Here is a 24618-nt window from a genome sequence, read left to right on the forward strand (position 1 = left end):
GTTCCCTGTCAAACCGGACATTCCGTGTCCGTCTGGGCAGTGAGCTCTCCCAAACATTTGTCCAGGAAACAGGCGTGCCACAAGGTGGTGTGCTTAGTTGCACACTTTTTATTATCAAAATGAATTCTTTGAACTTGTCCATTCCCCGCAATATGTTCTATTGTACATATGTCGACGACGTTCAGCTTGGCTTCAAGTCATGCAACTTGGCCATGTGTGAGCGGCAAGTTCAGCTGGGTTTAAATAAGGTCTCCAAATGGGCAGACGAAAAGGGATTTCGACTTAACCCACAAAAAAGCATGTGTGTCTTGTTCTCTCGAAAGAGAGGCATGCACTCGGAACCTGACATTCGACTGAACGGGCAACGTCTGTCCGTCAAAGCCGAGCATAAATTCTTAGGCTTAATCTTGGACAACAAGTTGACCTTCGTACCGCACATCAAGTATTTAAAAACAAAATGTTTAAAAGCCATGAATGTTATAAAAGTGTTGTCATGTACTACTTGGGGTAGTGATAGGCAATGCCTCATGAATCTGTATCGAAGCCTCATTCGCACCCGCCTAAATTATGGGGCCGTTGTTTATCAGTCTGCAACTCAAAGTGCTTTGAAGATGCTGGACCCCGTGCACCATTTGGGTATTCGCCTTTCTACGGGTGCTTTTTGCACCAGCCCTGTAGAAAGCCTTTATGTTCAGTCAAATGAATGGTCGCTTCATCTACAGAGAACTTACATGTCCTTTGTATATTTTCTTAAGGTGAAAGCAGACAAGAAGCACCCCTCGTACTCTGCTATTAATGATCTGTCGAGCTCCACTCTGTTTCAAAACAGGCCTTCGATGAGGCAGCCCTTCTCAGTTCGCCTGAAGGTTCTAGCTGAAGAAACTGGAGTGTCACTTGAACACAGTTTAATGACTCCTGTAGCATACCCGCCACCGTGGCAGTGGCAGACTATAGACTGCGATGTGTCTTTCCTAGAAGTTACAAAACATGCACCTATTGCCCATATCGGAACATACTTTCTGGAACTTCAACACAAATACACACGTCCTGAGTTCTTCACAGATGCCTCCAAGACTAACTCCTCTGTGTCCTACGCGGCTGTCGGCCCATCCTTTTCGGATTCTGGCCCTCTACATCCAGGCACAAGTATCTTCACAGCGGAAGCTTACGCGATACTTGTGGCAGCTAAACACATCAAACAATTACAAATACAAAAAGCAGTAATTTATACAGACTCCCTCAATGTGGTAACGGCTCTGCACAGTCTTAAAAAACAAAAAAACCCGGTCCTTGTCTCACTTTACTCCATTTTGTACACACTCTACACACTCAAACAACATGTTGTAGTGTGCTGGGTGCCAGGGCACCGTGAGATCCAAGGCAACGTGAGGGCGGATCAGCTCGCTGCATCCGTCCACGAAAGCACTGCCCCTACACCCATATTAATCCCGACCTTTGATCTTAAGCCGTCTCTCAAACGAAACCTCGGGGACTACTGGCAGAGCAAGTGGGATACACACACACAAAACAAACTACACGTTATCAAGCCACACCTTGGCCATTGGCCACCAGTATCGAAATCACGTCTAACAGAGGTAACACTAACAAGACTCAGGATAGGACACACATACACGACACACTCACATCTTTTGTCCGGTGGTGATCCACCATTGTGTGATAAATGTGGTGAGGCGTTAACAGTTCTTTACGTTTTAATTCAATGTAAACAGTTAGACACTCTAAGAAGACAACACTTTCCATTACCCTACCGACAACATATACCTCTACACCCTGCGATGTTCCTTGGTAGGGAACCGCTTTTTAGTAATAAATCATTGTTAGCGTTTTTAAAAGAAATTCATAATTTTCATATCATACACCCGGGCATTCCGTAGCACGACCTCTCCAGAGAGGTTTTTGCTGCGGTGGCTACACAGGAAAGCACTTGCCTCACGGCCCTTGGACGCAAGGGTATGAACGAGTGAGGTACTTGTGCTAATGCCATACATGTCCACCATCGTTTTTCATTATCACCAACTTTTGTCACCTATTCACACCACCCACACCTTTCACGCCATGGTCATGATTTTATTACTTGCATGTTTTTACCCGCCTTACTGAGAGGAATTTTATGGCCCTTATACAGCCGCTAATCACAATCATTGTCCACATTCTTTGTTCCATGAACTGGCGCTCTTTGGCCATCAAATGGTCCTTGCGCCAAAAAAACACCATATATCATCATCATCATACGGATGACTGTTTCTTCAGCTGCAGCAGCTATTTCGAGTCCGTCCTCGGCGTCATCGTAAGCACCAAAAGAAGCAGCACAGCAGCTCTGTCGCATCCAGCGCTTGCGTGGGCGTCGGTACGTCAGGTTCGCCAACATTAGGCTCGAGATGTCGTCACATTCGTCACTGTCGTCATGCACGCCCATCACCGCAGGCACAATTTCCACATCTGACAAAACTTCGGTTGTCACCGTGACAGCATCGGAACCAATGTACATGCGGAAAGTGTCGCAGTCAGGCACAACGCCGGCGTCAAAGAGAGCGTACAATGACGTCGAAGCCTGGTCGCCCGCGGCACCCCAGGGACATTGCCGAAATCTTCGCCCACTTTTTTTTTCCTGACGCCAGGCTCAACGACTTTTAACATTGCCGACTTCTGCTTGATTGTTTATTTTTGTGCTTACGTTTGCCGCTGCTGTTGTCCATCTCATGTCTAGTGGCAGAAACTGATAGAGGTCTTGCACAGCGAACGACAAGGAGGAAACCCACAATCTCCACCTCTCGGGCGGCGTGCGAGGCCCCGGCGTGGAACTGAAGAGGAGGAGGAGGTCACATGTGCCAGCGGGTCAACGATTTCTACAGGAGAGGGGATGCCGGCTGACGGGCACGCTTGCGCGATTTGCTTTGCGGACGAGTCCATTAGTTCCTGAAGAAAGGGAAGCAGAGAGACTCGCTCCCACAGGCGTGTTGGCAGACCGCAGATGGCTCCCGGGAAGTGCGAGACGAGAGTTTTGAATTACCGCAGCCGTGATAAGACGTAAATCATTGCGCGCTATTGGATAATGTATCGACGTATACCAAAATGATCAGTAAAGGCTAATTGCAAGACGAAGAATGGTTCGTTATATCCATTGTGAGGAAATTTTTGCTTCGCTAAAATGAGGTTTTAAATACATGGGCATCTATGGGAATTCTAAGGGGAATTACAATTGCTTCGTTATATGTATTAATTTGTTATATCCTGCTCAGTTATAATGACGTTTTACTGTAGATGAAAAGTAAGAGATAAACGCTGCCTTTCAAGTGAAACGCGTTGGATGTGGTTCAGTTCAATTCCCTCGTGCTAGACCTCCATTCAGAACTCGCCCTAGCGTACCGTAACATTTGCACACAGAACTGTCGGAAATTATTCCTAATTTCAGATGGCGTGCCTATGCTGAAACAAGAAAACTATAGATTAAAACAGAAGTTTGACAAAAGATTTTTGTGGTGCTGAGCAAAAGATGTAAATGATATGCAAGGCATGAGAATTTGTGGAAACAAGCAAAAACAAAATTTGGTTTTTCCATGCAATGCCTTTTCATTGCAACTCCAGACTCTCTGCTGCGTGGACAAAAAGGGAATCCTATCGTGGCCGAACCCGACGCCGGAGAAGGTGTTCTTCTTGAAGCCGCCACGCTCTCGAGGGAGCAATGGCCTCATGCCGAACTTCAGCAGCTCGGGCAACATCCGCCACTCGGGCCAACTCGACGCAGCATCGGACATTATAGCGGAGGACGGGCCGAATTCACCTGGAGCTGGCGACTCGGTACTTGAAGGTGAGCCGCTGGTTTCTCAAGGACTTGTGGCACCGTTGCCAAAGTGACTCAGGACTTCTGATTTGTGCAGCCTAACGTTGCTTGTTCCCCTGCCCACCACACTCTATTGCTAGCTTTTTTTTAGGGGAGAAGCTCCTTAAGGCGTGGGTCTGTCCATCCTCGGCGTATGTATGTAGCCACCTCTAGTTTAGTTCTTGCATTGTTTAGTAGATGGCATGGCTATCTCTAGCTTAGTTCTTCAATTGTTTACTGGATGGCAGGGAGCATTGTAATAAAATCCATTCGCTGTTGGTGCGCGCTCAGAGTTGCCCGATGGATAAGGCCGCAGAGCGGCGAGCGCGCAAGGCGGCGGCAGCTTAGTTCTTCGATTGTTTACTAGATGGCGGGGAGCGTTGTAATAAAATCCGTTCGCTGTTGGCGCGCCCTTGGAGTTGCGCGAAGGATAAGGCCGCAGAGTGGCGGCAGCGCGTGCTCGCAGACAGAATCCCGATGTGCGAGACCGCGAGGCAGAAGCGCTCCGTGAAGCTGCGTGACGCCGCCGCCAAGATCCTGCCGTACGAGAGCGGGAGGCCGAAGCCTGTCGTCTAGCTGCGCGACACTGCCGCCAAGATCCCAGCGTTCGAGAACGAGAGGACCAAGCGTCACAGCAACGGCGCGAGGACCCTGCCGTACATATACACACACAGTGTTTCTCAGGTCTTTCTTGATGATGTAGTGGGCAAACTTTCACTGAACAGTCACGGTTTTACCGATGATTTCACCTTGGGAGCTTCGCCAACTCATCATCATTCACCCCGTGGATATGCTGTGAATTTTTTTTTGTATAACTTGCAATGCACAGCTAAATTATTCATTTGTTTTGGTGAGAAACTGGTAGTATCTTTTTATGACAGTTCCTTTTCTCAATGCTAACGGCAATGACGGTGAGCGTTGCCTTCATTCGTTGTGACATGCTAAAACACGGTTTCATTTTGGATAAGAATATGCGACCCGTCTGTTGACAGTGTAAGAGGGGCAACTCATGGCGTAGGCTTTAAGCTGGGCATTGAAGTTTATGAGCTGACACTTATGAGCCAAAAGGAACATGGAAGTAGCTTGCATCTTGCAGATGTTATACAAGAGCTGTGAATGCAATATACAGGCGCATATAAAAGACGCACAGTCCGCATATCATCCTCTGTATAGGTAGACATCTCAGGATTTGCCGGAGTTGAAAATTGACTGGCCCTTTTCTTGGATGTTCACTTTAGCCAACATTCTAGCCAGAGTAACTCGCTAACTTATCAACTACTAGTTTACTTAGTCCCAATATGGTAGAAAATGGGCAAGTCGGAATGACCAGCATAGAAATATCTTACAAGAAACACCGACCTCGCATCTATAGCCTCATTGTTTGACTGTTTATTCTCCATTGTCCTCGTGTTGATTTTATTCAAGTGCTCTACTGAGCCCCAACATGCACGTTACGAGACCGTCTCTGAGATTGCATCCCCCGTTCTCCAGCTGTTTCTTTAACTGGGAATTCTAATACTTAGACATGTCCTTCACGTTGCATTGATTTGTCGACTTTTCTTTTCTTTCCTGGACTTCCTTACCAGCGGGAGGCAAGGGGCTGACCGCTGACAACGCACCACTGAGGCGAGAGTCCAGGATGTCGGGTTACGACCCGCCGGACCACATGTACCACCCGGGCACCCACGTTGAGGTGCTGGACCTGACCCACAGCATGCTGTCGGCCTTTGGGGTCCAGTTCGACGACCCTCAGTGGAAGGACTACATCAACAACCTCAAGCCGCTCGTGAGTAGAGGGGCCCTTTACTTGAAGGGCCATTCGGAATACTTCTCGAAGAAACACGAGAGTGAGCCTTAGGAACGTGCAGATACTCAAATTTTTAAATAAAAACAAATATATTTCACGCTACTCAATGGAGATCGATATTAAGTATCGTCCACTCATAATTGTTGGTTACAGATGCTTTCTTTCAAATATGTAACCTCGTTAGCACCAAGGTGCACTCAGTTACATAACCACTCTTCAAGTCTGTTGTAAAACCATGAGAGGACATTAGAAAGTGGAAGAACTTTTTCCTTGTACGTATGCTAAGGTCCAAAAACAATTTTTTTTGTACGTGAAGAAATTAGCAGTTTCCTCATAGTTACTGGCATAAAAACCATCTTATTGATAAAACATGGAAACAAAAATGGCACAGGGCATGAGAGACTAGCCCCTGTGAAGTTGCATTCCTTACTTTTTTGCCCATGCTTGATGTACAGTCTACGTCCGATTTCCCAGACGCCCGAAATTCCGGGCATGCCCTATTTCCCGGACTCATCTGTTGCACCGTCAAGTTCCCCCATAGAACCAATGTATTAAAAAAGTCCGAAATTCAGGACGCTTATAGCCTTCGGCATCCGATTTCTCGGACTTTTTACTGTTAATCGCCTACCCAAAGTCACCACCAATGCCGCCATTTTGGTTGTTTTTATATCCTAGAACCTGTCATACTCGCATCGCAGGTATGGCCAGCAGCACCGCTGCCAACCGCCGCACCGCGCCGCGGCTGCCATAACCTCGAAACTGCACGTGTAAATCCGTTGCCAGCCATAGCTTAGCCAAGCCACACCTCACTGTGTTCGTTCACGTGTTGTTCTGTCAGCTCTGTGGTCGTGTGTCTGCGGTTGATCGTTTGCTACGCTGTTGACCTCAGGTCTGCCGTTCGCATGCTAGCGGAATCATGGAAGGCGGTTACTCAAGAGACTCTGCGGAACTGTTTTCGCCACGCGGACATCACACTCGACGCCAAGACGGCCGTCTCGCCCCAAGTGGACAGCGTTTTTGACGAACGGCCATCCGGTGATGTTGCCTTCGATGATCTGCGCGCTGCCGGCGTGTTGACTCCAGCCGCGAGAAACCTTGAAGGCTTCGCCGATGCTGACAAAGGCCTCGAGCTATGTGCGAACTTGACCATTGACAAAATTATTCTTCAAGTTACGGAGGATTCCGACGAATCCGACACCGAGAACGAAGAGCCATCTTCTACACAGCCAACGAGCTCGAACTTGACGCGAGCACTGATGACACTGTCATAAATGTACAGCGGCAACATGACGTTGACTGAAATTGAGGCAAGCACGATCTCGGGCAAGCGGAACGCTCTGCAAAAGAAAATAGGCGACCTTTTTGTGCCCAAGTGCTGACCTGTGAGGTAGCGGCTCTTTTCAGAGCACCTAAACGATGCATTGGCCGAATTGCAATGGGAATCTTGTACTCCGGCCGTTACCCTCTTCGTCAGCAAAAACTACCTACAAAGGTGCATTTTCACGTGCATTCGTTTTTCCGGACTGCCCGACTTTCCGGACGTTTCCGCGGTCCTTTGAGGGTCCGGGAAATCTGACATTGACTGTATTATTAAGACCTTTTTACATTGTCTGTCACAATGCAGTGGTCTCAACGAAATTGATGTGTACTTTCATGAAAGCGGACAGTAATAAAAATATTGAACTACTTTCATTTAGCTCATCTCTTACCTGACTTCATACTCATCATGGTTATTTTAGCTGTTCACTTCTTAGTTTATGCGAAGAAGAGTGAAGTGGTATGTACCCACTTGAGTACTTTGCACAAAGTATCATTCAACTGAAAACAATAAGGTATAGCAGCACTTATTGGAATCTTGAAAGAGACAGAGCCATCAATAGGAGGAGCGTTTCAAGTGATTTTTCATCAGCGGGACAACGTTATGGTGGGTTAAGTAACGCCTAATAGTTATACTTGTTGATTCAGCATATCCAGTAACTTTTTAACTTTGTTATAACAAAGTTGGATCTAACATCAAAATAATTTCGTTATATTCGAAAATTCATTATAGAGGTATATTCCTAACTCTATATTTATTCCAAACCCCACCGTGGTGGTCTAGTGGCTAAGGTACTCGGCTGCTGACCGGCAGGTCGCCAAATCGAATCCCGGCTGCGGCGGCTGCATTTTCGATGGAGGCAGAAATGTTGTGGGCCCGTGTGCTCAGATTTGGGTGCACGTTGAAGAACCCCAGGGAGTCGAAAATTTCCAGAGCCCTTCACTACGGCGTCTCTGAGAGAAATTCATATGGTGGTGTTTGGACGTTAAGCCCTACATATAAATCAATATTTATTGCAAGACTGTTCTTCATCTACTTTGTTATAAGCAATATTTCGTTATATCGAGTTTCGTTGCATTGGGGTTTGAGTGTGCCACTGTTCCTTGTACAGTAAAAGCCCATTAATTTCGATTTCACAGGACTGAAAAAATTGTCCGAATCAACTGAATGCTGAATAATCAAAAGTATCATGAGTGCACTTTCATTTTGCTGTTGAATATGTAAGTTTCATTGTTATTTTGCATAAGAGCAGTGCGAAAGCTGTAGGTTTTGTCATTTGTGACGTGCTTCACGATGCAAACTCGTCTCAAGACCCCCGTGTCTCAATCTGAAATGTACTCTGAACCAGTATGTCATTATGTACCAACAGTGCGTCACTGGGTGGCGACCACGTCTCTCTGAAAGCAGGCTATGGCCATTCGGGCTGTCCGTGAATACATTTTCATTCCTGTGCATTGCATGTTTGTGGCACTTTTTACTCGGCATGCTTCAGAAATCTTCCAAATCAATTGGGTTCTAGCTAACTATTACATGAATTAAGCGTTCGATGCCATGAGACAATGCATACGCATACCAGGGCCAGAGACCATGTTTGTAATATTGAGTGCCAAACTAGAAAGCTTTTACTGTGTTGAGGTTCAACTGTCTAGAAATGAAGATAAAACTTTAGATTTCGGGGTGGCCTTAGTGTTTGTGAATATGAGGGTAGTTTCTTTTGATTACTGCAGTGGCTTTTCTTCTTCTTTCGCGTTTTTCTCACTCAGGGCCTCAGCATTTTGCTCAACACGTGCAATCCAGCTACACAGGAGAAATACGCCCGCTTCTGCGACCACATTGCCTGTGAGAGCCTCCACAATGAGTCGGCCGTTCCTGTTGTCAACAAGCGGTGAGGCTCTGTTGTTCCTCTGTACCATGGTTGGTGAATGACAGAGCGCACGGGTACGGCCCGCCGTGTGCTCCAAAACCGCCGTGACAGGTCTAGTTACCGGGACCACCACTGCAGCGCCACCGAAGGGGGGCACAGTTTTTGCGAGCACCCACGGAATCGCATGCGTGGTGCGTTTGCGGTAGTTACTTTTGAGCGCGTGCATCTGTGCGTAACGTGTGAAATATTTTAATACCCGTCTAGCATGTATAATTACGGATCTTGTTTGTACATACCTGTAGCCCTTGCAAATTTTTGGTATTGTCTTGCCCAAGATGGAACCTTGCACGCCGATCTGTTTTCGCAGAAGTAAGAATTGTGAGCACATTTTACTCAGATCCTACAAGATCACAACTAACAGATCTGGAAGAGCTACACCTTTCCTAATGCATCTAAATTCATTATAGTAACTGTGATATATGTTGCTTCAGAAAATGTTGCTTCAGATTTAATCATTTTGTTTAGAATAAGCAAGCTCAGCAATTGCAGTTGCCACTGTTCATTTAATACAAAATAAGATAGACTTTTTACTTCCTCCAAACACTTCTATAGTATTCATACAATACAGTATCAGATGCAACAGCCACAAAATATACTTACCATGTGTGCGATCTCACAACAGTGGACTCGAGCCTCTTTGAAATTTCAGCGACTGTAACTTCAGTGCTGGCAATTGAGCGAGCAGTTATGAAGTGTCTAATACGAAAACTGTGAGACGAAAAGAGAGATGAAAGGCTGAAAAATGCAAACACAACTGTTTGCATTCCTGCGCTTTTGAATGTTTTCGTCTCTTTCCGTCGCGACGTTCTTATGATAATTCAACTTATTCAACCTTACATTCAACGGTGAATACACAATCGCAACAAATCATGTGAAAATATTTTAAATTCTCAATTTAGGGCTTTTTTTATTTTTTTACTTCTTTACACTTTTGCATAATAAACCATCCGACAAATACGTCACAGCTTCGTGGGCATATCAGTTGGTGACACACATGCACGCACACAAAAGGTGCCTCGTTCTGCAGCCAACAAGCATATGTTTACGTTCACACACCCACAGTCGCTGGCTGCAAACGTTGCATCCAGGAGTTTTGACATCACCTACCCGTTTTTTCTTATCTCTCTTTTTCTTTCTAATTCCCGGTGTATCTGGTTTTCTTCTAATGAAGTTTGAAGTTTGAAGCCTTTAAGCCCTTGACACCTTTGTCATTAGTTTCGGTTATTTGCGAACGCTGTCGCGTTGTGGTGTCGTGCGTTCTCCCGCAAGGCCATGTGGAACCGATGTTCGCTTTCGTAAAACAGCCAGAGCACCCCTTCCATTAAGAAGTTCAGCTGTCTGTGGTCATTTGGGAAACGGCACACAGACTCAAACTTGCATCAGCAAAACATGCGGAGGCAAAAAGGTGCTGAGAAGCTGCTGCTGGGTGACAAAAGTTTATATTTGAAACAAATATATACTGGCAGCCGACACACACGTTGAGAGCCTTTTACGGGGAGATTGTCAGGAGGGTCGTTTTGGAAAGAGCTGCGGTAGGGGAAAAAAAATGGCATAAACGCTCTGCTATACTCGTGCCTGTCTAGTTTTCACGTTATTTGTTATTGTCCTTTTGTTCTGCCTCCATCTTGTGCGCCCAACTTTTGGCGCATGTGTCTATTGACAGCAAAACAATCCTTTCGGTGTTTTCGTGTTAGCCTCTCCACGGGCACTGGAAAATCCCAATAGCACTCCAATGCACTTGTCTTCTAGCAGTCTCCGTCATGTGGTTCTGTCATTCATTACTGTTTATTTGTTCTACTATGTATCATCAACGAATTGGCACTTGTGCTCGCTCTAACGAAGCCACGTGTACTCGACAGCCCTACAGCAGCCGTGGATATTTATATATATATATATTGTTCTGCCTAGTAATAACTATCAAGGAATTTTTATGCTACTTCTAATGATGTATACTTTCGCAGCCTCTTCAATAAAGTTACGAGGAGAGCGAGGAACCATTTTTATCCAGCATTTGAAGCCTAATTACGTTTCGGCACACCACCATGTACCGGATAACATGAAAAATATTCAAATTATGCTTCTTTGATGCGCTTTCAGCATATAAAAACTATGAACGTCTATTGTCAAGTTTTCTCAAAATTAGTGTTCAAGCATTCTCGCTGAGAAAATGCAAAGGCTCTTAATAAACGTCGCAAATATAAATACTTTTGCTTAACACATCTTTATAGATATAACAACTTTGTCACACATTCACTGCCATATAACTCAGCTAAATGCATTTAAAATTTTTCTTTCAGCCTCAAAGCAAGACGTTAGGTCTAGAAAAAAAAAAAAAAAAACTTCAGGTGCTCGGCACGCACACGAAAATTCAAATAGCTTTTTAAATAGATAGTGCCTACGTACTCTATTAAATACGCGATATGTCACTGTGATAAATGACATTAAAAAAAACACTGATTAGAACAACTGAGTGGGTCACTGTTGTGACAACCACCAGCTAATTTGGTGTGGCTGTTGCCCCAAGGGAGCAGCCGCCACTCCTTTCCCCGTCCCTCTTGTCCCCACCCCGTCGCGCTGCAGCGGTTGCAACTGAAACTACGGCTGACACGCGCTCTCCCATTGAAAGCCGCAGAACGCGACGGGCCATACCGTGTGCTTTTTCATCCAACGGCCGTGGTAGGTACCACGCTGTCACCCGCGACACCTCATTCGCAGCCAGCTACATTGCATCACAAACCTAGTTTTCGGTGTAGTAGACAGCAGTTTTGGCGAGCCACAAATTTTTACGACTAACAGCTGTTTCTACTAGTTCATCATCAGATTAGTTAGCTCAACAGCCATACTTGATTAAAAGGGGTCCTTTTAAAGGGGTACTGACATGAATGTTTTCAGACGTGATTTATTTACATCAAATGAAAGGCGAAACATTGCAGAGCCTAAAAAATGCACTGTTAAGCATGAGTGCACCTGAAAAAGTAATTACACCACATTTTTAAAAGCTACTTTCAGTTCTTACTGTATCTGCAATGTGCTCTTTGGCTTCGTTAGAAACGTGCCAGCGGCTATTTTGGAAGTTTTGTTACTGTAAGTCATCTTGACCAGCCACAATGCTGCATGAAATCACCAGCATTAGTACTGTAGCCTGACTTCCTGCAACTGTCGATGTCAGTATTTGAAAAATTTTTGCACCACAGGGTCCCTTATGTATTCACTTAAAGGGACACTAAAGGCGAATATTAAGCCTACATTTATTGTTGAAATAGCAGTCTAGAAACCTGGTAGTGCAACTTTTATGATAAGGGAGTGCTTATTTTGAAATAAAATCATTTTTTAATGGTCTACATCAAATTAGCGCACTTCAAATCTCCCGCACTTGAAAGTCTATTCTTGGACGTCACTGTTACCATGCCCAACGCTGCCCACCTTTACTACGTGGCCGCCGGCACCCGTAGCAGCCGAGCGAAAGTAGCGGGAGCCATAGTAGCAACAACGGTCATTAAACTATTTTCTGAAATCTCGGAGGCCATGCTCTTGCTTGCTTGGTTCAACTGGGCCCAGCTAGATGGCACCACCTATTCAGCGGGGTCAGCCAGAAACTGAACGTTTTTGAACTGCTCGCACCATTCCCCATAGTAACACTAGGCAGTTCTTCTTTCTATAAATTAAACATAAAGGGACAATTAGCATTTTATTATGCCTCTTGATGCACGGAAACTTCTTTCTTTACTTCAACTAGTTTGATCTTTAGTGATTAATTTTGGGCGGACACTCTCCCGTCATCAGGATCATTTTGCAAATGTCTCACTCATTACACACGTCGTGTGGTACATTTAGTTTAATTTCTTGGTAAGTAAGACACTGCCGTTGATAATAGTGCCGTTTTAGACGTTGTCATAGCTTGAGCTTTCAGACATTGATTGTCCTTTGCCTTCAGTGTCCCTTTAAGACAGTCATGGTTTCGCACTCCCTCCAAGATCGCAGTTACCCCACCTGGTTTTGCATTGCCTTGGGGTTCGGACGATCACCTTTGACCGTGCTACGATGCGATGTGAATTGCACCCTAATACCGCAGGACGCAAGATACCGCCGATGTAGGACCCCGGCGGTCGAATTTCACGTTTGATAAGTCATTCGGCGCATTTACCTTAATAAACCCCGATACCGAGTTCATTGGATGATTGCCTGAAACAATGAATCAGGACTCCTTTAGAAAAGAAACAAATGATAAGCAGGGACGAAAGTTGCGGTTCCTTGCTGCAAATAAGTTGCCTGCTTCACTTTTCGAATGTTAGTTTCCGGTCTCGCCACCAGATGCCTCTGCGACCTGGCCGTCCAGATGGGTTTCACGGATCGAGCAGTCGAGGCGTACCAGCACCTGCAACATGTGGCGCTCTTCAGGCATGTGGTCAGTCTGGCCGGCCAGCCATTTCTGTCTTTTGTTGATACTTTTCTGATTTGCAGCTTTGTCTTGCAGGTCATATACTGTCATTGAACTGGGCACCAGGCTATTGACTTTTCTTTCTGTTTAAAAGGGACAAGTGCATTGTTGAAAGTTAACCCATATGCGTACTTGAAGAATCGCCTAGTGCCATCCGGCTTCCTTTCACAAGGTCGCGGGTTCGATTCCTGTGTATAGCAGCAACTTTCAGTGGAGGGCAATTAAAAATGTCCCATGTGTTTATATTTATGTGTCATCGCAAGCAACTGAGGGGAGACGTGGCAATGCAAAAAATTTTTGTTATTTTTGAGGGTGAAGGGACCAAATTTGGCGTGCAGATATAATTTGCTATGCTGATATCATTACTGAAATTGATACTGAGCTATTTGTTGCAGTTTTTTAGTTACAGCACTTTGCCATCCTAAAGTTGAGCAATAAATTAGACGTAAGTTCATCAAGATTTTTGCATGTTAGACATTCACATTTTTCACAAGGACACATTCCGTGCAATCAAGCTATTGTTTTAAATGTCCATATAAGCACACAAAACATTTTTAAAGTGCCTTGTGCATATAGTCTTACTAACACAGAACTTTTACCGAAAACAAGTTACAAAAATCCATGTGGAATGCAGACAAAAACAAATATAGACTGCTTTACAATACTCACTGATGTTTCAGCATGGAAGTGCAAAAAATAAAACTATGTGTTATTTTGTTTTTATTGGACTGACAGCAACTGCATAAAAAAATAAAAGTGGAGAAAACAGAGCTCAAGGAAAATGAAGCTCGCAGCTTAAATAAAAAATAGAACTAAAAAGGATGCTGCTTTCACTTTTCGTTGTAGAAATGCAGTTTTGTGGCTATCCTGAGTTCTGGTCTCTCCTCTTTGTGATGTGGCCAAAGCAGCATTTCTGTTCAGAGCAAAAGCTGCAAGATCTGCATTCTTTAACACCCGACTTTCTCATAGTGTTTGATCACGGCACGCTAGTAAAGTACTTTTTTCTCAGCTTCTGCAGCTCAATAGTATTTCACCATGATGCGAAAGATAGTCTGAGGATTGAAGAAAGAATATTTAGAAATTGAACATTTTGACTGAATCTACTATGTATTCCCATTGCCACGTTCCCCCTTAAAATTAATTTGAAATTCTCACGAGCCGCACATTATAACCTTAATGCGCTTTGGAACTTTACTTTCAAGCTTTCAGTGCTTTTTGGTAAACTAGTACTGAGGCAATATTTTTCTTATGTTCACATGTTTTCAGCCACGTGTATAGTGTGGTTATAGTTAATGTTAGTAGCCCTTCGGTTGCTCTGTGACGTCACGAAATTTGTTGCAGCAAGTGGATGCACACTCCTTGAGTTGCATTGAACAGCGTGTTGGCGTGCCCTCGCTTCTGCAACATACATGCAAACCTTGATATAATAAATTATCGGTTATAACCAAGTAAGTGAAGAATAGTTTTACAGTAGATACAGTGTTGAGGATGTATATTTATGAAGAATTTGTTATATAACATAGTATTCATGTGGCAGATCTGACTTCGTTATAGTGAGGTTTGAGTGTCATAGTTCTTCTAATGCAGTTAGTAGGCCATTGACTCGGATGTATACTGTCCTATACAGGCCTGTGTTATCTGATGTCATGACAGCTTAGCTTTAGTACTGTACGTCAAAGTTAGACACCACGCGTCGTCATGAGCTTTTGTCGAGCAGCAGGCCACAACTTAATGATGGCATCATCTCGAAAAAGACTCGGCATCAAAGCTCCAGTAGTTGCATACTCCTTAACCCTTTAGCCTTTTTTTTTTCCTGACACATTTCCTGTCTTAATCAAAAAGAAGCATGTTTGATTGACGAAAAAACATCGAAGCATATATTAAATTGCATTAGCATATTGAAGTGTATTTTTTCATAGCCTATCAGTGTCTTTTACGCTTCGTTAAATGATGTCACTGTCGAAAAACTGGGGAATATAACATGCGAAGTCATAAAAAAGCTTTGGTATCTAAATAATTATTACCCGAAGACCTATACATTGACGACACTTTCTTCCGCGATGATGCACGAGCCGTGCGCCGCCTTCATTAAACATTTTCTAAACACAACTAGCGAAAGAATGTGAAATGGTAACTTAAAAAAAATGTCTAAAAATTGTTGCCATTTTTAAAGCGACACAAGTAGCAGCTCAGAAACGACCGAATCTTGTTCAAACCGCTCATGGGGAGGTATTATCTCAAGTGGTCGAGCCAGACTTTTTAAAAGCGGTTTGGACGCAGTCTGGCAAAGACGAGCTGTGCTTGTCCAAAACGGTCGAGGGGTTGTGGAAGTGAAGAGGATTGTGCAATCGTGATAGCCGCTTCCAAACTCGCTCATTTTCCGTAAGGGAGCAAGTGCGCTGTGAATCCTTTCTACTTCTTTTCTTGGTTGTCGTCATTACACCGCAGCAACCTGAAGTGGTCCAGAAAGGAAGGCTGGCTCGGTCGCTCAACTTTCCACGCCTCAAGATGCCGTTTCCCAGCATGTGCTGTGCAGTCGTCAAAGAGGTGGGTGAACCCTCACAGTGAGCTCTTTCGTCGGTACCGCATTTCTCTCGTCCCGAATCCGATTGCTGCGAGGAGTGGTAAAATGTGCCCTGTTCAATACAATTCTTTTAATGCATTGAACGGCACAATCATTCACGCTATGTGAGCTTAAAATAAAATCCTCTATAAAGTTACCTGAATAAAGTGTAGAAAAGGGCTGTCAGTTCTTGAGGTGAAGTCTGTGTTTTCCTAATTTGTGCTTGTGTACCAAAATGTCTCTTTAATTAGTCTCTTTGATGTCTATTTAATTTAATCTTTGCTTTTAGTTCCGTTTTAACATGTCTATGACTACATGTGTGTACTTTCAAGTCGATCGCTTGTTTCACATTGCTTTTATTTATCAGTTTTTTTATTTGATATATGAATATGCAGCTGGTGTCAACCGATAGCCAAAATTCTAAAAAGAGTTTAGAATGACGAGTAATAGCCTACCGACAGCACCAAAACTTTTGCAGACATTGATTGCATTTGCCATTGATCACGGTTTTGCAATACAACATTTGCTTTGAAGACGGGCTGAGCAAGAGTCGAAAACAAGGTGTCGTGCCTGGGCTGTGAGTGTCAGCTGGTCTGTATTCCGACATTTTCTAAACTTCTAGATACACAATCTATAAATACATTCCCTTTTCTGTATTACAGCATGCAGCAATGTTCATACTACGTAAAAAATGTGTGAGCAAGGTAACTATACAGAACAGAAATAATACAACAATGCACTAATTGTTTAATGCTGTGTAACCGTACCGTTCTGGCCTCTTTACATTATGAATCATATTTGACTTGCCAAACGTTCTATTTTGCTGAATGTTGTCTTTGCAAAGTAATTCGGAGTGAAGCGCATTTTCTTTCTGCAAGCCTGGATCACTTTTGGTTTGTCACTTCGCTCCATCTAGTCAGGTTCAACTTTGAACTGCAGGCCCTGTCAGGAACTCTGCAGATGTTCACCCAAGGCACGGCAGACCTCGTCCTGGACATGTGCTCCGAGTACTGGGACGGCCGGGACCTGTGTCCGCTGAGCGACTCGGACCGCAAGCGGATCTTGGACTTCTACCAGCGGTCCAGCCTGACATCCTACTGCTTGGCGTTTGCCTACGCTCCACTCCTGCCTTCGCTGCTCCTCAACCCGGCTCTCGAAGGCAGCTACCTCCAACTTCCACCTGACAGGTACACTTAATGATTCAGTTTAGGGATTGTGGCAGGGCACGACTGATTCACAATATCACTGAGGCGGAGGCAACCGCAATATGGGTGATAAGTGCATCAGTCCACCTTCATTGACCTGCACTAGCAAAGAACTTGTCTTTCTGACAGTGGCTTCTTCTAACTTCTAACTGTTGTTTCATTCCCTGTGTGCCCGTGTGCAGTCTATATTGTGTCAACAGCTCTTTTAAAAATACTATGTCTGGGACGTCTCCAGATTTGCCATTAGAGGAACGTTGCCACACATTTTCAAGCGAGCGTTGTGCAAAGGGGCTAGTGACTGTACTGCTGGAGCCAGCGAGAGTGACGTTGTTGGCAACATTGTGTTGATGGAGCGGCGCAGCTAGCTGCTTCGGACGGGCTGTTGGTTGCGCGTACGTGAAATGCGTTGGTGGAGCGCCAGTTCAACGAACGCCATTCATTTTTTGCACTTAAAATTTTTTCCTGACAAAGGTTTTCTTTCAAGCAGCTTTGCAGCAGCATTCATGTTACTGCACACAGCACTATGTGTTGGCGCCCGGTCATCTCTCAAACTCACCTTGAGTCACTGGCCATGCGAACTGCTCTCCAAAGGTGTCTGCAACTCTTTTTCTTGAGGCTACCGAATAGTTCTCCGCGGTTTCTGTGTTGTTCGATCTTTTTTTTTTCGAAGCAGTACGCGTACGCATGTGTATAGTTTCGCTGCGTGAACATGGTGCGGCCCCCGACGACATTTAGCATTGTTTTTTTTTGTTTTTTATGCAGACAATTATGTCATCACTAACGAGGGTATGTCAGATTATGCGCTGATAGGAAACTCTTCGAGACCAGAGGGACAACTTATCTTCGGAGGTCGACTCGTCATGCACTTCCTTCATGCGCCACGCCGAATTCGCGGAACCAAAGCTTTCGTGACTAGCCGATTAGCTTTGACAGCAGTGAGATGGCGCATCAAATACAATGCAATGAATGCAGTGGCAATAAATTGTATTGTTTTATAAATATATTAGCAATATGTTATACTGTATGTTATACTAAATGTTAGCTTCTCAGAAGTAAGGCTGCTAGCAAACTTTTGGATCCGATATCGCAGAAATTCTACAAAACGTTGGTGTAAGCAAATATGGCTGTCCTGGGAGAAGTGCTCTTTTCACACAGTCTCTTCTCGTTGAAAGCGCACTGATGATTGCCAAGATAGCACACGTGCCAGTGAGCTGCGCCCTTGAAATCAAAGTTCGTTGTTTCTACTCAAGCAACACCTCCCACCCCCACCCCCTTCTTCCGCGTTTTTTTCATGCTGGTTCAATGCGGGTAGTTTCCTTTCTGTTTTAGCATTCGACCACAGTTCTAACACGTGGGGAGGTGTTATATCACATGCACCCTCCTGGCAATAGAGATGGGCCGGCCTATTTGATCTCTGCCTCAGCAGCGCTCGCATCCTTTTACTCACTCGTAAAAGTTACAACACGTAGAGGCATATTATCTCTCTGAACTTTTTACGGAACATAGCAAGGACAGCAAAAACCTGCTTTGCGTGTCCATATAATTGCTCTCGCAATAATAACGCAGTTTTTTACCGCTAAATAAGTGTTTTGGGCTAGCTCCGCCTTCAGCTCCCCTTTTGTTTACTTCGTATGTTTATTTTTTTTATCCTACTGAACCTGAATATAACAAAATCGCCTTTACAACGAATTTTCCTGTGAATTTGTCCTTTTCGTTAAATCCAGGTTTAACTGTATAAACAGGCTCAGTGTCATAATAAGTTCAGGTGAAAGATTGTGCTGGGTGTGTCTCTTGTTCATATCTCTTTTGTTGTGCATTGTACTGAAGTGATAAATTACTTTATTTAACAACTTTCCTAGGATGGCAAAGACTGGACAGAACCAATGAAACCAGCAGACCATTAAGCCAAAGAATGTATAGCACACATCATTTGTTGTCTTTAATTGCATCAGAATGATTATAATATAATCACTTTTAATTGCTAGAGCATACGACACGCAATTTCAAGATTGTGGGTTTAGATTCTACTAATGGGAAGGGTGCTTCTTTGCGCTCTTTAATTTTGTTCAATTTATGTCATAATCATTACACTGCAGTCAAAAACAACAAATGATGTGCCTTATGCATTTGATGGCATAACTGTCTGTTATTTTCATTTGTTGTGTCTTAACAGTGAAGCAAGTTGCAGACGCTATGCTGTGCCTTGATTAAGAGCTAAAGGATGGCACTTATCTCATGCGAGCGCCTCTTGGCATGAGGTATATAGTTGCGGAGCTGACGCTCATAGAAGACTACTTGTTGCTGATACAAGTTGAGCTCATGTCACTACTTGGCATATCTGAAAAAAAAAAAAAAAAACAAGCCTTCCAAAGAATGCCCCTTCTTTCATTTGCCTAATGAAGGGTTTCTTGAGGAAATGAGCTGGCCTGACCTGACTGCGCTTGTGTCTTGTGCTCTCACCCCCTGCAGCAGTCACCTGTTTCGTTCGTCTGGCAAGAAGGTGGGCGGGGTGGCGCTCACCCTGGGTGTCGCTTCGGACGACAAGACGCAGAGCCACCACCTGAGCACGGACTCGGTGAGCCACGAGGAGGAGACGATGGCAATGGACGCGGCCGGCCGGGAGCAGGCCCTGGACGCCACAGTGGAGCGGCTCCGGAACCAGGTGTTCATCGGCATGGTCACCATGCAGTACCAGGCATGCCCGGTCAGTGCCCGCCAATTGTCTCAAATGAGCACGAACACTCGTCCTTCAAACATTTATGGAAGAGTGCTTGTATTAGCAAACTTATTTTCAGCATAGCAGCAGTGTCATTTGTGTGATTATATTCCTACGAGGGTATTGCCTATTGCTTCATTGTTTCTGTCTCTTGTACACCCGCCAGTTTAATAAGGAGGTCGTAAACCATTCTGTGGACATGCCAGACACTGCTGTGAACATCTGAGCCAAATACCGCTGTCTAGCACGGCAGGGAGAGCTTACAAGCAGAGCTCAATGTTGCCATTTTCTCAGCCCCCCCTTTTTTCGTGTGGAGGCTCGTCCTCAGTTGCTTCGGAGCTGCGGTCACCCACTGTCTGAAGTTGAAGTTGGACAGCGGGAAGCATTTTATTGGCCAATAGCCAGCATAAACCAAGTGGGGTGTATAAATCGGATGTGCTTCTTACCAAAGGGTGCCACCATGAAGTTTTCTGAGATACACTTGAACCTCGTTGTAATGAACCCAGATATATTGAAATGCTGGTTAGAACGAAGTAAATGACTTGCAATAGGTAGAGTATTAGGAATATACATTTTCTGATATAACGAACTGATTTTTATGTAAGGTGCAACTTTGTTATAATGAGGTTTGAGTGTATTTGCAGAAGGAAACTTCGGCGCTGCGATCGTTCAGCCATCCTGGGAATGGTGGGAAGTGCACGGATTTGCCGAGTCTTCGATCTTGCGGGCTTGAGACACATCTACGGCTTTGTTTATTGTTGTCTTCTGGCGTGTGTTTTGGATAAAAGAATGAACCGCTGTAAAGTTCGTAGAACGATTTGAATTGGGGAGCCTAGAAAGGTTACGTCGGTGAATAGCAACTGCTAGACACCCTGCGACATCTGAAGGTCGTCTCGCGACAATGCCGAAGGGGGGAAGCTTGCACAAATCAGTGTACTACCCATCATTCCCACGCCGCCTGAAGCGCCATATGTCGCAGCTCCCTGTAGACACTAGTGCCAGAGTTGCCTGTAGTGTATTATTAAGAAACTCAATAATGCCACCACAGGTTGCCACAGCACTGCAGTCTGCTGACACGCTGAAACACGGGAATAACAAGAGAAAATAGTGATCGCGCTTCGTCATGCATACTCGAAGTCTAGATGCACGCTGGCATAACTTGCATATAACCACCACTTTTTAGGCACATTTTTCAGTTTTTGGGTGCAGGTTATATGCGAGAAGATACGATGTCCTCATCATCACTTCTTTTGTTTGTCCCTAGTTCATTTTTTCTTCTAATCTTGGTGATTGCAAATAGAAGTAACTACTAGAGTTGGTAGTAAGCTACTTTTGACGTGGCACTTTTGAGAAGCAGCAGGTTGAGTGTATCAGCGATTGAATTGTGAGCTACTCTAATGAACTGCAATGAGCTGCCGAGCCTGTCGCAAGTTTGATGCTCAATCTGTCTTGAAGACTGAAGTGCTCATGTTCAGAACAATAGAAGGTGTTGAAGTCGTACGCACTTTTGTGTCATTAGAGAAGCTCTGTGATTCGGAACAATGGCTGTTCGAGCCAGATCACAAACCACTGCCCCCTTTACAGTAAAGGGCATTTGCTTTGTATGGTTTTTATTAGATTACAATCTCTAACTTAAATCTTGTTTTGAATTTTGCCATTCTATTATGATTTGTATTCTGTAAAAAGACAGTTGTTTCTTCGATGCATTCCTCTGTGCTTTCTGTCTATAATTTTGTAATTTTTTCCTTTAAGAAATTTATTCCGCGGTCTTGGTGCAGGACTTCGTGAAACTCGTGGAGCAGCTCGAGGATGCCTGCATCCGATTTGTGCATTTCTCCAAGGAGAATGAACTCCGCAGTCGGGTAGGTGCATAGCAGCCTTTGTTGTCAATGTCGCTGTTTTTGTTGTTGTTATCAGCATTGTTGCTGTACTTCTTATTCTAATCTTTTCTGTTACTTTATTAACCCAGCTGCCGGAGCGCTGCGAGCATTGCAGATATTTGTTTTGACCCGCACTAGTGGCAACTTTTGGTTTTCTTCAATTTTTTTGCTTCTTTTTTACTGTTAGGAATATGGAACTTGTCAGAAACTTTATTGGCAGCCTTGGTCATACAATCTCATGTAAAGGTACAGAAAAATAATCTTGAACAGCGATAGAGGTGAAGAAAGAGCCAACCGGTTTATCTGTGCCTTGAATAATGAAAGAACACAACTGGACGCACTGCCCAATGCAAAAAAACCATTCGCTTCATTTGTTATCGTTGTTGTCACTCATTTGTCACTAATGATTAAGCACGCTCGTTTCTCTTTCATTCTTTGCCTTCTAATAGCTTTACCTTAGCTCGGTGGTCAACTCTTTCGTTACACTTGCCTTTTTCACTTCTGTCTTTTCTAAAAGTTCCTCAATGATTGCCGCAGGGTTTCTCTGAGAAGATGGGCCTCGAATCTGGCTGGAACTGCCACGTCTCCTTGCTCAGTGACAGGCACAGGTGAGCAACATGTGCCAGGCTTATTGCTGGACTATATATGCTCATTAGTACGTATAGTAGTTATACATACCTGAAATGCGAGATGGCACTGATGCGGTGGTCTAGTGGCTAAGGTACTCAGCTGCTGACCCGCAGGGCGCGGGTTCGAATCCCGGCTGCGGCGGCTGCATTTCCGATGGAGGCGGAAATGTTGTAGGCCCGTGTGCTCAGATTTGGGTGCACGATAAAGAACCCCAGGTGGTCTAAATTTCCGGAGCCCTCCACTACGGCGTCTCTCATAATCATAGAGTGGTTTTGGGACGTTAAACCCCACATATCGATTGAGATGGCACTGATAAGATCAAAGTAAATAGGCTACTGAACCAAATTTTTTTGTGCCAAGATTTTTATCTATATTGAAAGACCAGGTCATTAAATCGACAGAGACAACCCCTTATTCCTGACAAAAACTACAAGAAAATAATGAAATTCATGAGTTTTTCACAAACTGCCGCATCTAGCAGCGCCTTCGTAAACTATAGGAAGCAACGTCACATACGCCCGAAATGGGCAAGCCAACCATAGTAGCCGTCACCTGTGTCTTTCTAGTTGCTCAGCTGCTCCATCGGTTTAGGTAGCAAACAATACTCCCAGATAGTGTAAATCATGAACGTTTTTGTAGAAAGGGGAGAGTGGAATGAAAGGAGAGGTGGAGAAAAGGAAGAGAACACGCGCGCTCTCGACTGTGACATCATCGCCCGCACTCGCGTGCTGATAATCCATCAGAAATAAAGCCAACTGTTCGGAAATACGCGAAATCGTCTCTGTTTTATCGGAACGTGTGCATCCTCCGAGTAGAATTTATAATACCCCTGTCACACGGGCACTCTGTCACACGGAGTTCGTCGATCTCTTTTACGGCTCCGAATGAGTAGTCCCGAAACCAGTGGGCGCCAGCAATTTTCGAGTGGTGGAAAAATAGAGCGTATGCTTATTTTTATGTCACCAAAACTCTTTGTTTCATGTCCTGCAGAAGGTGTAATGAACTCTTTTAATGGTTATTTCCTTTTCTACTCTCTTAAGCAGCTACAACGCGTCTGCAATATCACGTGGTGACACTCGGTCTCGCGCCGCGCCATTTTGCACAAGCGAGGAAAGCGTGGCAGTCGTGTGTTTGCCCGGCATTCAAGTGGTCAAACTTGTATAGGGCAATGCCGACTCGCTTCTCAGGAGTGATGGTTTCACGCATGCTGGTGTACTGTCTTTCGAGCTCACTGCGCAAGCTCTCCGCAATGAAACGAAAGGTGGACGGGTACACTCGAAAAGATTGCTTGAAGTTCTGCTCACCGAGGTGAGGTACAGTTCTCTCGAACCACCTCTCGTTTCGTCTGAAGGCCCAGATCGATTGATCGCAGGCCTTCTCCGACAGCTCCAGTGTGCACAGCAAGGAATTGCTGAACAACAGTTGCTGCTTGATCCTCTCCTTGGCGGCTTTTGCAGCGTCTGCCTCACTTTCCAGAGCGAGAAGACAGGCCGTGAGGCTTGCGATCATCGCTTTTTCTTCCGTACGGTCGCCCATAACGTGTCAAGAGCAGTCGAGAGCAGCGAAAAACAAATACGATAAATAAAAGCCCAGTGGTGCCAGACGGACTTGCGCACGTCGCTAGTTATGGGAAGGCTTCCTTAACTAGTGCAACAAACTTTCACATTGGTTTTTCTTCATCTTTTGTTCTTAAATTTATTTGAAGAAACGAGCAGTACAACAAGTCTTTAATTTGTACATTGTGATACATCGTTTAATTTTCATTGCTTTTAACTGCTAGCGCCACGCTTTCGTTAGCGTCTTCGAACGAAAACACGAAAAGGAGATCGTTGCTGCCGTGTGTCTGCGCCGCAACACCTCTTTGTTAAAAGTCTTTCAACTTCGTAAAAGACTGCTTACTTAAAAGACTTTTTGCGCGCCCGTGTGACACAGGTATAATTTTCGTCGATCTTTCCAAATTTCGTTCAGTATCCCTTAAACCAAATTCGAGTGCACTTCTATGATTTTGAAGACCAATCACAAAAGTAATGAAAATAGGTGTGCACTTTAGATGACCTAAACAAATACAGAAAACAAGACACACACGTGGCAATTTTCAAATAGTTAATTCGAAAACACTGTGGTATATATCCTCTTAGATAGGCTCGTTTGTGTCACACTCAACCTTTGCATGCATAAATGACAACTGGATATTTGAACAAACGAGTTTAAAGTTGCATTGTACAGGTCTTGTCCTCGGATTTTGTCAATGTCTATTGTATACATTCTTGCTTTTGTCGCGCTGAACTAGCTCAAC

The 24618-nt window shown here is 44.5% G+C and overlaps 1 protein-coding gene and 1 long non-coding RNA gene across 2 annotated transcripts in view; one reads left to right on the forward strand and one right to left on the reverse strand.

The window, feature by feature from the left end:
• The window catches only part of l(2)k05819 (transmembrane protein 94-like protein l(2)k05819), an 82821-nt gene that overhangs the window by 25097 nt on the left and 33106 nt on the right, over positions 1-24618 (forward strand). The window contains exons 10-18 of the mRNA XM_037430522.2: positions 3607-3829; positions 5428-5627; positions 8730-8851; positions 13202-13295; positions 15777-15875; positions 16831-17078; positions 19566-19800; positions 21591-21674; positions 22230-22300. Coding sequence (XP_037286419.2) covers positions 3607-3829; positions 5428-5627; positions 8730-8851; positions 13202-13295; positions 15777-15875; positions 16831-17078; positions 19566-19800; positions 21591-21674; positions 22230-22300 — 1376 coding nt within the window. The remainder of the gene's footprint in view (positions 1-3606; positions 3830-5427; positions 5628-8729; positions 8852-13201; positions 13296-15776; positions 15876-16830; positions 17079-19565; positions 19801-21590; positions 21675-22229; positions 22301-24618) is intronic.
• LOC142767419 (uncharacterized) lies at positions 19722-23748 on the reverse strand. Its single transcript, XR_012884865.1, has 3 exons — positions 23627-23748; positions 22371-22464; positions 19722-19843 (listed from the first exon to the last, which is right to left on the reverse strand). It is a non-coding gene; the product is annotated as an uncharacterized LOC142767419 (long non-coding RNA).

Source organism: Rhipicephalus microplus, chromosome 7, assembly GCF_043290135.1.
Source record: "Rhipicephalus microplus isolate Deutch F79 chromosome 7, USDA_Rmic, whole genome shotgun sequence".
Taxonomy (NCBI): domain Eukaryota; kingdom Metazoa; phylum Arthropoda; class Arachnida; order Ixodida; family Ixodidae; genus Rhipicephalus; species Rhipicephalus microplus.